The 13174-nt window shown below is 33.7% G+C and overlaps 3 protein-coding genes across 3 annotated transcripts; all 3 read left to right on the top strand.

Annotated features, from left to right (window-relative positions):
• Nucleotides 1–461: 461 nt before the first annotated feature.
• Nucleotides 462–4469, top strand: LOC126691009 (NDR1/HIN1-like protein 10). Its single transcript, XM_050386094.1, has 2 exons — nt 462–534; nt 3895–4469. Exons 1-2 carry the CDS (start codon nt 462–464, stop codon nt 4467–4469), a joined length of 648 nt encoding a protein of 215 aa, XP_050242051.1.
• Nucleotides 4470–6441: 1972 nt separating this feature from the next.
• Nucleotides 6442–7492, top strand: LOC126692250 (NDR1/HIN1-like protein 10). Its single transcript, XM_050387782.1, has one exon. The coding sequence runs from the start codon at nt 6577–6579 to the stop codon at nt 7249–7251; it is 675 nt and encodes a 224-aa protein (XP_050243739.1). The 5' UTR covers nt 6442–6576; the 3' UTR covers nt 7252–7492.
• Nucleotides 7493–9214: 1722 nt separating this feature from the next.
• LOC126692249 (NDR1/HIN1-like protein 10) lies at nt 9215–10135 on the top strand. Its single transcript, XM_050387781.1, has one exon. The coding sequence runs from the start codon at nt 9293–9295 to the stop codon at nt 9977–9979; it is 687 nt and encodes a 228-aa protein (XP_050243738.1). The 5' UTR covers nt 9215–9292; the 3' UTR covers nt 9980–10135.
• Nucleotides 10136–13174: the final 3039 nt, after the last annotated feature.

Below are 13174 nucleotides of genomic sequence, written 5' to 3'. Positions count from 1 at the left end.
GCTTTCGCAACCACGTAGCCCTTGTGTGGCTACCTTTCCAATGGTTCCAGACCATGATATCTCCCCTTCCCCTAAATTTTTGTGATTTACTTAACAAGTTTATGCAGGTCCGTGAAGAGCTTAGAATGGAGATGTTCGCAACAATTACTCGGTGCTTATGGAACAGACGAAATGCACTCCATTTTGGTCACCCAACTCACCCCATATCAAATATCAGCTTTGTTGCAGGTGCATTGCTCCAAGACTTCATTGCTAGTCAGATTCTAGAAATTCCTCTCCTTCGACCTTCTGCTCGGCATCAATGGCACCCTCCAAAACCAGGCTTTGTTAAAGTGAACTTCGACGCTACCCTCTTCAAACACACGAATTCAGCTGGAATCAATGTCATTGTGCATGACTAGTGAGGCGCTACCCTTGGTGCTTTGTCCACGCCTACTCGGCTATCTTCATCAGTTGCTAATATGGAAGCTCTCGCCTATCTCAGAGCGATCCAATTTGCTGCTGAACTTGATTTTCATTGCATAATATTTGAAGGTGATTCGGCCACAATTATTTTTGCAGTATCCCAGGGGACTTCATTAAGCCTTGCCTTTAGATACTGCTGTTTTGGTAGACTTTGATGTCCATTAAGTTCTGTTTTGTTCCTTCAATAAAGTCCCAGGCTTGAGGTCTGGTTTCTCCAAAAAAAAAAAAAAAAAAAAAAGAATATTGCATATATTGTGCATTTGTATAAGAGTAATGCTACAGCCACAAACTATTTTACAATATTTTTACAAAATATTGATGTGGCCAACCTCTTATTGGTTTTCATATAAACCCATCATTAATATCACCTTTTCATTTACCAATAATCACTCACCATATCAATAATTTGTAAATTTTTTTGTAAAATAGTTTGTATCTCTAGCATTATTCTTTATATAATAAGATGAGCTACGGTAATTTTACTTACATCATGTGATATGGTGATTTTAGGTTTATTATAATTATCTTATTATTATATGATTATAAAAATAATTATCTTTTATATTCCTTTATATATATATATATATATTGATAGATTATTGTTATTATTACATGTCAGTGTGCTATAGTTATATTATTACATAGGCCAAATAAACTTTTGTAAACTCAAATTTTACACTTTTTTCTTTTTTGGTTGATTATTGTAACATGTCAATTTAAACCAATTATAATTCACTGTTTTAATGCAAATAAATCAACAACTTGAGGGGTTTGTATTGGAGAGATAAAATATCCTTCCAAATCCTCCTCAAACCCCTTTTAAAAGACCATCTTAAAAAAATAAAAATAAAAAAGCATCAAGAGAATGATTCGGAGTTCTTGCAAAGTGGAACAGTGTAGTGCCAGACAAGAGATAAATCTTCCAAAGAACAAGGCTTTTTTGTAATAAAGAAATTCTTTTGGGACCCTACGGATCCACTTTTTTTCCTATTCAAAGATCTGCCCTTTGTCTTTGTGTTTTCATATCAAGAATTCTTTGCAGATGAAGAGATATCAAAGGGGCTTCTTACTTACAAACAAACCTTCCTACATCTATATATAAACACTGGTTTATTAAGAATACGCAAGAAAAGCACTTCGAATTGTTGATTTATCACCAGAAATGGCTTAGAACCAATGACAACTTGATATATTTCGTCTAGACTTCAATTTTTCAGGAACCAATAACATATGTTGTTAAAAACTTTTATACAACTAAATCAAAATCAAGTGTATGCTTCCATTATCTTCTATTAACAATATTGGTTTCTCACAAAAACCAAACTTTCTCTTGGTGTTTGTTTGGTTGGATTGGAAAAGTTGAAGAATAGAAAATGGAGAAGTGATAAAAAAAAGTAGGAAAATAGAAGATGTTTAGTTTTCTCTCATATGTGTTTAGTTGGAAAAATGAAAAAGTGGAGATATAAAAATTTAAGTGTATGTTTGGTAACTGTTTTTCCCCTTATTTTCTGTTTCCAAAAATAATTTTCTATTTTTGAGACTGAAAAACTTATTTCGCAATCCAAAATGGACAAAAAACAAAAAATATGCTCAAAAGTCAATTTGTGAAGGAAACTGAAAACATGTAAAAGGCTGTTTTCAGTTTCTAATTTTCAAAAGTTAATGAAAACATGCATTTAATTTAATGAATATGTCTCATTTAATGAGTTAGTATTAGAGTTTAAATCCTAGTAACAACATATTTTAGTATTTTCTATTTTTTTTTCTTCAAAAAACTATCTGTTTAATTTCAACTAACCAAACATGTTTTTGATTGCAAAAATACAAGAAAATTGTTTTTTTCTTTATATTCCCAAAAACAAGTTTTTGAAAATAGAAAATAAAAACTGTTACCAAACATAACCTAATTCTTTGCTTAAGAAGAAAGTGAAAGGATGAAAAATAAAGTTGGTATAAATTGACTCATATACCTTTATTAAAAAAAATTGTGCTCAATTAAAAAAAAAAAAACTATCAACCAAATAAAATAACCCCTCAATTAAAAAAAAAAACTATCAACCAAATAAAATAACCCCACCAAGTTTATTAAAACAAAAATCATGCCCAATTAAAAAACAAAAAGCAAAGAAACAAAAAAAATAAAAATAAAAATAAAAACTGAACCATGCCCAGTAAATAAAAAAATAAAAAATAAAAAAAGGAGAAAAAAGAAAAAGAGCAAACAGCCATAATACCATACACACGCCCATTTAGAAAATAAGAAGGAAAAAAAAGGCATAGCATCAACATTGGTGGTGCAAAAAATTTAGCAATTTGGCACCATAAAAAGTTACTTTATTTATTTTACTATCTCACTTTACAAAACACTCAACATAAGTGGTTTTATTTTAGTATTTATCAACATAATAAAATAATATAAACAACACAATAAAATAATATATCTACTACAATAAACAACAACCACCATCACCAACATAATAAAATAATATATCTTTTAATAAAATATTGTTTTTTTTTACCATCCTAGCTATAGTGCACAGCCATCTTGAAAAAAATATGGTTTTTGCTCCATTGATACATTAGCCTTTTGTTCCACTTTTGTTATATATAGTTGCTAAATTTAACATTTTACCTATTTGGCTCCACTAATATTAATGCTCTTTACTGCATAGAGATAAAAGCTAAAGACAAAAACAAATGAAAGAAAAAGATACGAATGGATGAGAGTAAAAAGAGTTTTCTTTTTTTTGGTGGAGAAAACGAGTAAAAAGAAGCTTGTATAAGATAAGGGGTTAATTTTGTTAAACCAATTGATAAAGAGTTTTCCACCCTTTTTTTCTCTATGTTTTGAAGAGATCAATTTTTGGTTTGGGGAGAAAATATCTTAGTGCCCGTTTGGATTCGAATGAATCCAGCGTCTGCGTTTTCTGATTTTTTTTTTTTTTGCAGCCGCATAATATGACCAAGTCAACTGTGAACAGTGCACGGATGTACTGTTCACAGACCCACACATTCCACTTTTCAGCAACTTTTTTATTAAAAATGGGTCCCACAATACTATTCACACATTTAAAAATTATTTTGCTACAGTGTTTTCAGTTTCAGTTTTCAGTTTCAGCAAAAATAAGCTCAATCCAAACGGACCCTTAGTCACACCAAAATCCTTTCTATTTTCCCTTCTTATCAAATTATCCGAAAAGCTATTTTCGCTCCTATTTTCCCTCATCCATTCTATTTCTTTTCTAATCAAACACGCTCTTATTGAATTTCCTGCGCTTAATTTTTTTGATCAACTATGGCAGAGAAACAATCCCAGCTGAACGGTGCCTATTACGGTCCATCAATACCCCCACAAGACCAATCCTACCAACGCCGTGGCCGTAGCCGCAGCTGTTGTTACCGCCTTTTCAAGCGCCTTTTTAAAACCAGTCTCCGTGATTCTCATCATTTTCCTTGCCTACATCATTGCTTGGTTCATCCTTCACCCCAGAACCTTCAAGCTCCATGTAACGGATGCCAAACTCACCAAGTTCAATTTCACAACCAACAACAACATTCTCCAATACAAACTTGATCTCAACATCTCTCTCAGAAACCCCAACAAGAAGGTGACTATCTACTTCGACAAAATCAAGGCCAATGCACTCTACGAGGGCCAGAGGTTCGATACAGAGAGTTTGACGGAGTTGGGTTTTAAAGTAGACCGCAAGAGTACGCATTTTTTGAATGCAACTTTTGCAGGTCAGCAATTGATTGAGCTTGATGCTCATGAGATTTCGGACTTCAATGAGGAGAAGAGTGCTGGGGTTTATAGTGTCGATTTGAGGTTCTATCTTCGTATTAGGATCAGGATCGGAGATTTCATAACTGGGAAATACAAGCCAAAAGTTAAGTGCGAATTGGAAGTTCCATTGAGTTCTAAGGGAAATTCATCAACAGCTCGGTTTGAGACTACCAGGTGCCACATATATTATCTAATTGCCCGAAATGATCGTGATGTCTGATTCAGGATTGTAATATATTCTTATCATATGTTTTTTTTTTTTTTAATTATGATTTCTTCATTATTTTGTTATTTGGTGTAAAATAAGGACTCGGGTTTGTGTGATATAGATCGATCTGGTGATTATCATATTATATATGCTTTCAGACTTTATGGTCATATATATCATGGATTTTATTGGGATATCATATTTGGACTTCCTTGTTCTTTCCTTCTTTCTTTCTTTTTTTAAGTGAAAATCATATTTGGACTTCCTTGTTGTACATTGTGAAAGCACGTTTGGGCCACATAAATCTTAACCACATAAAAGCACGTTTGGGCCAAGTAATGGTTAATGGAGGGATGATTGAAATTTAGTGAAGGCTGCAAAAAGTGGCTCACATTGGGCTAAAAAATTGGTGTTGATAGATGTGAAAAGTGAAACATGTTACAAATTTACTGATTAGCAAAAAAAATAAAAGGAAACAGTTTGGGTTTTTTTTTTTTTTTTTTTTTTTTTTTTGGTGTCAGAGCAATCACATTGGGCTTCCTAAAATGGGATAAGACCCCAATTTAGGGAGAAGATAAAAAAAAGTCCGGTGTTGAACTTCTAAATTAGGTAATGACATTCTGTATGGTGTCTCATATCTATGGTTTAAACTCCACTAATCACTTTCTTATTATTTACTTATCTAAAAAAAATTAAATGAGAGAGAGAGCTATTATCTACTTATCTAAAAAAAATGAAGAGAGAGAGAACATCATAATTAATCACAATAAGTCCAGGGTACTTACTTCAAACATTTGTCATATGTATGTTTGTAATTATACTATTGACATATTGCATCTCTTTCTTTTTGCTGAATGAAAAAATGGGGCTTCTGATTTGGACTCATCGAACCCACAATCCATACCATGTAACAATAATAAGTAATACAACATATATCACCGGGGTTTTGATGGAGGTATCATTGTGAGCACAATACATTTATTGAAGCACCACTATTGACATATATATCACATCTTGGTATCGTTAATGTCTTTACTTTTGAGAGCTTTGACTCCTTCCTAATTTTTGACGACATCATGCTACATTTGAAATATATACTATTGGAATAATGCTGCATATATTGTGCACTTGTATAATAAGATGAGCTACCGTAATTTTATAACATCATGTGCTTGGGTAATTTTACGTTTTTTATAATTATCTTGTTATTATATGATTATCAAAAATAATTATCTTATTATATTTACTATATATATCCTTTAATGAATTATTATCTATATTAATATTTAAAGGGCTTCCCTAATTTGGGATTCTCATTTTTTTTTGTTCAAAAATGCCCCTACACTCTATGTTTAAGTAGAAACAAAACTAAAAAACAATTTGATAAAAATTCAACTGTAAATCCCACTAAAACAATCCCTAAAACATATAGTTACTCTCCGGTTGATTTTCAAATTCCTTTATTTATTTATAAATTAGATTTTCAAAATAAAAATTATATATATTAAATAAAAGCACAGATTTTTTTTTTTTTTTGCTACAAAATAAAAATAAGACCACTAGTTGTTATTATTATTATTATTATTACATGTCAATGTGCTATATATAGTTATATTATTACATATGCCAAATAGACTTTCGTAAACTCAAATTTTACACATCTGTTTTTGTTGGTTTTTGTAACATGTCAATTTAAACCAATTATAATTCACTGTTTTAATAAAAATAAATCACAACAACTTTAAATATTTCATCTCCATGCATATGTTTTGTCAAAATTCTAGTGAGGCTAGGGAAGTTTCCACGAAACACCTCCATGATCCATCACATAACTTAAGTAGGAAGTCTTTAACACACACAACACTCTAACGCAGCTCTTCCGTACTTGTTTCCACATTAGAAGTTTAGAACACGTTTTCTCACAATCACATAACTTCATTATTTTGTGTAATTATTTGCAACATCATCGCCTTTATGTAAAAAAGAATGTTGCATGTAACTATTACACCAATAATATCACTAACTCCATATAAACACACACTTATAAGTTATACTCTCTCACTCCAATTCTCTCTCACACTTTGACATACTCTCTGCGTCCCTCTCTTTCTTCGTTGCCATGGAAGAGAAACAATTCCACTTGGATGAAGCCTACTACGGCCCTTCAATCCCACCACCAACCCCATCCTACCGCCGCCATCGCAGTGACGACTGGTGCGACGACTGTGGCAGCTGTTGCTGCCTTATTAGCTTCTTTTTACAACTCATTGGCTTAGTTGTTGTCACTATAGCCCTTGCGTTCCTCATCTTCCACCCCAGCAAGGTTAAGATCCATGTCACTGACGCCTCACTTACACTGTTCAACTTCACCACCACACTCAACTACAATCTCGCTCTCAACATCACTATCAGAAACCCCAACAAAATGATTGGCATATACTACGATAGTATCGAAGCCAGTGCATTCTTTGGGGACCGGTGGTTTGGTTCAGTGTCTCTGACACCGTTTTACCAAGGCCACAAGAACACGACGGTTCTTGGTCCTGTGTTCGAAGGGCAACAATTGGTTTCGCTTGGGGCTAGTGACAGTTCGGTGTTTAATTCAGAGAAAAGTGCTGGGGTTTATGATATTAACGTTAAGCTCAATCTCAGGATTAGGTTTAAGTTGGGTAATTATTTAAAGACATGGCGGATTAAGCCTGAGATCAAGTGCGACTTGAAGGTTCCTTTGATTTCTAATGGAGAATCTGGGGCTGGGACGTTTGAGGCTACAAAGTGCCACACCAGTTTCTGATCATTTGAATCTTATTCATGTTTGATTGAGTCTTTGATTATGTTTTACTATCATATATCGATGAGGGTCTAGGTTATTTTCCTAGTGGATGAGGTATACAGATGATTATATATATATATATATATATATATATGATTATTGTTTCATTTTACATGGTTTTTCTTTTCATGATTTTTTTTATTTTCTTTTGTATAAAATTATAAATACATAACGAAATGAATGAAATTGATGGTTTTTTTTTTTTTTCCTGTTTTCTCGATGATCATGATTGTGCATTGATTTTTTAATAGTCTTTTTGTCTACTCATTGTATTTCGTTACTAAGAGTATACTGTAAGTGATCTGATTCTAAACTCGAAATACAGTGATTATATTATAACCAAAAAACAAGGAAAAAAATGGTGTGGAATTGGGCAGTATATGGTGCTGATATCTAAAACTTGAAATGTTATACCCATAACAATAAATCCCAATTTTTATAAAAATAATTATTAATAAAGACGTAACATTCAGCTGAATATCATGGAGTAGGTAATTTGTCACATTAAAAAAATTAATCCGACAAGAAGTCGATATTGAATTACGAACAAGTGAACAAAAAAAAAAGGTACGAACAAGTGAACAACATATTTCATATCTGCATGATTAGAGGGGGTAAAATATAGTTGGAGCACAATAAGAAATCCATCTCTCAAGGCCCATGGTAGTTTAACCCCTATGCTGGAGCCCACTCCTACATTCCTTGGTAAATGTTAGGCCAACCTGCAGCCCCCAAATCATCCCTAAGAAGTCCATTGGCAATAGAAGCCCGGGTTACCCAAGTAGCCTAAACATTTGCGCTTTCGATATGGGTTGATGGACCTAATGAGTCAAGTGTTTTTTTCTTTTTTTTATAGTATATATATAGTTAGGTAAGTGGGGAACTATATGTGAGATTTGAGCCACATGCATAAAACAATACAAAGGATATCATTACTATTTAAACTATTACCTGAATTTGTTGGACTATGTAAAGCCTAGTTTGTACTTGATTCAGTTTGTGACTTAATCTAACTTGGAAGCATGATGGTTTTAATTGGAAATTGAGAGATTTTCTAAGACTTTGTATTTTGGTCATTTTGCTTCAAATTGGGGTTTAATGTTGTATTTAAAAACTGTATTGCACGATTGCCCTTAAATTTTCTCAGTAATTAATAAAATAAAAACGTAACAGCTTCGTAAATTTAGACAAATTGTTCAACCATGTAAATTTTGTGTCTGTGATTGTTTTTTCTCTTTGCATGATTTTTTTTTCTTTCTATTTTTCGTTTCTCACATGTTTCTCACATGAATTAGGTAATTAGGTTAAATTCCTATCAGAACCCAATTTGTGGGGTATTTGAAGCAGTAAGATATTCCATGTCAAAATTGCGGCTCTTCGTTCAACATTAGGTTACGCCCTATCACAATTCTTTATTCTCAGTTGACTTAATTCTCTACCCACCCCAAATATAAACACACACTTATATACTACCACTTCTTTAATTTTCATCAAACACTTCAATTCTCTCTCACCCTTTCAAAAACACTGTGGCCCTCTCTTTCTTTGTTTCCATGGCAGAGAAACAATCCCACGATTGCCCTTAAATTTTCTCAGTAATTAATAAAATAAAAACGTAACAGCTTCGTAAATTTAGACAAATTGTTCAACCATGTAAATTTTGTGTCTGTGATTGTTTTTTCTCTTTGCATGATTTTTTTTTCTTTCTATTTTTCGTTTCTCACATGTTTCTCACATGAATTAGGTAATTAGGTTAAATTCCTATCAGAACCCAATTTGTGGGGTATTTGAAGCAGTAAGATATTCCATGTCAAAATTGCGGCTCTTCGTTCAACATTAGGTTACGCCCTATCACAATTCTTTATTCTCAGTTGACTTAATTCTCTACCCACCCCAAATATAAACACACACTTATATACTACCACTTCTTTAATTTTCATCAAACACTTCAATTCTCTCTCACCCTTTCAAAAACACTGTGGCCCTCTCTTTCTTTGTTTCCATGGCAGAGAAACAATCCCACTTGAACGGAGCCTACTATGGCCCTTCAATCCCGCCACCCGCCCGAACCTACCACCGCCCTGGCCGCGGCGATGGCTGCGGCTGTGGCTGTGGCTGCCTTATTTGCTTCCTTCTCGAACTTATTGGCACAATTGTTGTCATTGTAGGTGTTGCGGTCCTCGTCTTCTGGCTCATCTTTCGCCCCAACAGAATCAACTTTCACGTCACTGACGCTTCTCTTACACAGTTCGACTTCACCACCAACACTAACACGCTCAACTACAATCTCGCTCTCAACATCAATATCAGAAACCCCAACAACAAGATTGGCATATACTATGATAACATCGAAGCCAGTGTATTCTTCGAGGACCAGAGGTTTGGTACAGAGTTTCTGACACCGTTTTATCAAGGCCACAAAAATACGACGATTCTCAGTCCTGTGTTCAAAGGGCAACAATTGGTTTTGCTTGGGACTAGTGAGCTTTCGGTGTTCAACTCTGAGAAAAGTATAGGGGTTTATTATATAAAAGTTAGGCTCTATCTTAGGATTAGGTTTAAGTTGGGGAAGGTTAAGACTTGGCGGATTAAGCCTAAGATCAAGTGCGACTTGATGGTTCCTTTGAGTTCTAATGGAAATTCTGTGGCTGGGACATTTCAAACTACCAAGTGCCGCGTCGGTTTCTGATGATTTGAGTCTTTGATGATACAGATGATTATATGTTTATTGTTTTATTGTATTTTGTTCTGTTTTGTCTTTCTTTTCATGAGTTTATTTTTATCTTTTCTTTTGTAGTATAAAATTATAAATAAATAAAGAATGAAACTAGTTGTCTTTTCCTAATGTCCTCTATGATGATTGTGAATTGATATTTCAGTGGACTTTTTGTGTATTCAATGTTGTTCGTTTCAAAGAAAATTTAGAAAAGATTATAGTAAACTCATTCCAAACTCAGGTTTTGTCATAAGCTGATCGATTATATTACAAACAAGAGGCTAGAAGAAGTAGGTGTTGAATTGGCCAATGGTGCTGGTATCCCAAATTTTATTAAAATAATATTGATATTTATTAATAAAGACGTAACATACTAACATTCATCTGAATTTCATGAAGTGGGTAATATGTCACATTGAACAACGTAATCAGACAAGGCTATACTGAGGTACAAGTGAACAATATTAATATTACATAGTCAATCATGATTAGATAATAATAATAATAATAATAATACCTAAAGCACCATACTAAATCTATCTCTCATGGGCCCAGGGCCCATGGCTGTTTTACCCCTAAGCCCGAGCCCACTGCTACATTTCTTGGCAAGCATTTTACCCAACATGCCCCCAAATCATCCCTAATAAGCTCAATGGGCAATAGAAGCCCGGGTTAACTAGTTAGCCTAAACATTTGCCCTTTCAACATGGGCTGATGGACCCAATGAGGTGGCATTCAAATTATAGATATAAGACATCACAAAAGATATGATTAACAATAGGTTATTACTTTTTTTTTTTTTTTTTTTTTGAGAAGGAAACAATAGGTTATTACTTGAATTCCAATGAATTGAGTATTTAACGATATAACTTATAAGATATATCATATTAAAATTGCGGATTGGGAATAGTAACCCTTATGTAAAGGGAAAAAAAGTTGTCCTATTTCATTCGGACCCAACAACAAAAAATTCCTCCATCTCGAAATAGTGATGAGATGATGAAAATATGTGAAATTTTTAATTTTAAAAAATGAAGTTTTCCTTTAATTTTTTATATTATACTTTAAAAAAATCTTATTAAAAACATCTCTAGGTGGCATGGGGAAGTACTCTTTGGAGAAAAACAAGGAGAAAGACGAAGAAAAAGGAAGATATATTAAAAATATCAAAATATTTTTATAATTTTATTAATAATAATGTCATTTTAAATTATATCTTATATAGTGGAACCGCCTTAGCATTCTAGTATAGTAAGTCAATTTAGTCATGAGCTTGTACATGTACTTGTCCCTATACCTACCATTCCACGCCTCAAAATTGTCATTCTCAATTTTTGCATACTACATGCACATAAGGATGGCAATGGGGCGGGGCGGGTCCGAAGGATGGAGTCTTTGCCCCCGTCTCACATGGTTTTTTCTTATCCCATTCCCGCTCTGCCCTGCCTCGCATGATAGTAAAAATTTTCTTACCCCATTTCCGCCCCTTGGGGCCTTGCGAAGCCCTGTCCCACCCCGTAAAACTCAACTTTTTATTAATTTGCCCACAATTATTGCAATTGTTTTTAACAAAACCTGTTTCATTAGTAAAAATATACTTGAAATTAAAAATAAATTTATCTCATCAAATCAAACTAATTTTTAGCAAAAATTGAATAATATTATTAAAGTGTTTACAGGACAATATCACAACAAAAACAAAACTCTCATAATACAAAATCAATAATTCAATAGTATATAAATTTGTTTATAATAAAGATAAAAAAAAAAAAAAAAAAATTGTTAAAATTGGTACTATAGGGCTCTTGGGCCCAAGAGTTCATTATCAACCAATATATTGGGCCTATGGCCCAAGCCAAGGATGAGGATTTGTCCGAGGATGAGGAGTCTTCAACAGAAGATACTGTGTTAATGAATAAAGAGGTTAGTTTTGGTCATAATAGCTCATGAGAGTGGGCCGAGGATGAATGCGTCCTCGGCTAGACAAAGCCGAGGTCCCAAGAGATGGTCTGTTAACAAGGGTAGCGATCCCAGAAGTTTAGTTAAAGCGGATAAGCATTGCAGAGACATCAGATAGGAAGAAGTCCTAAAATATCTGAGGAGAAAGCTGCTACAAATGTATTAAATACATTGCAACTAACTCTCTGACTGCATTAATGTGGAGGTGATGCCTGAACAGTGGATTTCAGCCTTACAGCTACTACATAAGGACTTATGGGGAATGCTGATGGGACAAGTATCCACACCGACTGTCTGGCATGCACGTGGAAGATGGAGATAAAAAGGAAAGACAGTATAAAAGAAGAAAGAAGTAGTAAGATGGGGGATGGGAAAAAAATCAGGAAAGAAACATTATAGCAATCTAGAACCAGACTTGTAACATTACCTAAGAACATTATATAAGAACCAGCATCCTCGAACTTCGTCGAGGACGTTTTTTCTTCAGTTTACACTTGTGTATTTTCATTCTTTTATCATCAAACCTACTTAACTTGTTGTTTGGTTAACTAAAACCCAGTTTTTTAACACATTCTCTACAAATTCATTGTTTTTGGCTTTTTGGGCCTAAGTCTATTCACACCTTGGGCTAGGATATCAAATATGGTCCTTATAGGTACCTTCTTTCCAACCTTGCTAGAGGGGGAAAAAAAAAAAAAAAAAAAAAAAAAAAATGTAGAAATCCTTGTTCGGTAGAATAAAATAAGTTGATGATATGTTTTTTTAAATAGTAGGGTTTTATGGTATAAAAAATTTACAATTTAACCCTTATCAATGTGGGGTTGGATCTAAAAAGTCTAAACCCATCTCCGCCCTAACTCGAAATGCGTGGCAAAAATCTCACCCCATCCCCGCCTCACCACCTTTGAAAGGCGACGAAAACCCACATAGGACGAAACAGGGAGGGGTGGGTCAAGTGGGGCGGAGCAAAATTACCATCCCTACGTGCACAATGCATTCCAAAAATCAAACGCCCCCTCTTTATTTAATTATATGGATTTAGAATTTTTATACATGTATTTTACGGTTATATGTGTGTCTTCTTCCCCCAAATTACACCAGTCGTCTTATGATTTCACAAAATGCCACCCTTAATCGTTTCAAAAAATGACACTCTGATTCATGAGGTTTGTATAACTACAATAAATAAATATACTTATCCTCTATTAC

Source organism: Quercus robur, chromosome 7, assembly GCF_932294415.1.
Source record: "Quercus robur chromosome 7, dhQueRobu3.1, whole genome shotgun sequence".
NCBI lineage: Eukaryota > Viridiplantae > Streptophyta > Magnoliopsida > Fagales > Fagaceae > Quercus > Quercus robur.
This window is presented reverse-complemented; position numbering and strand designations above follow the sequence as displayed.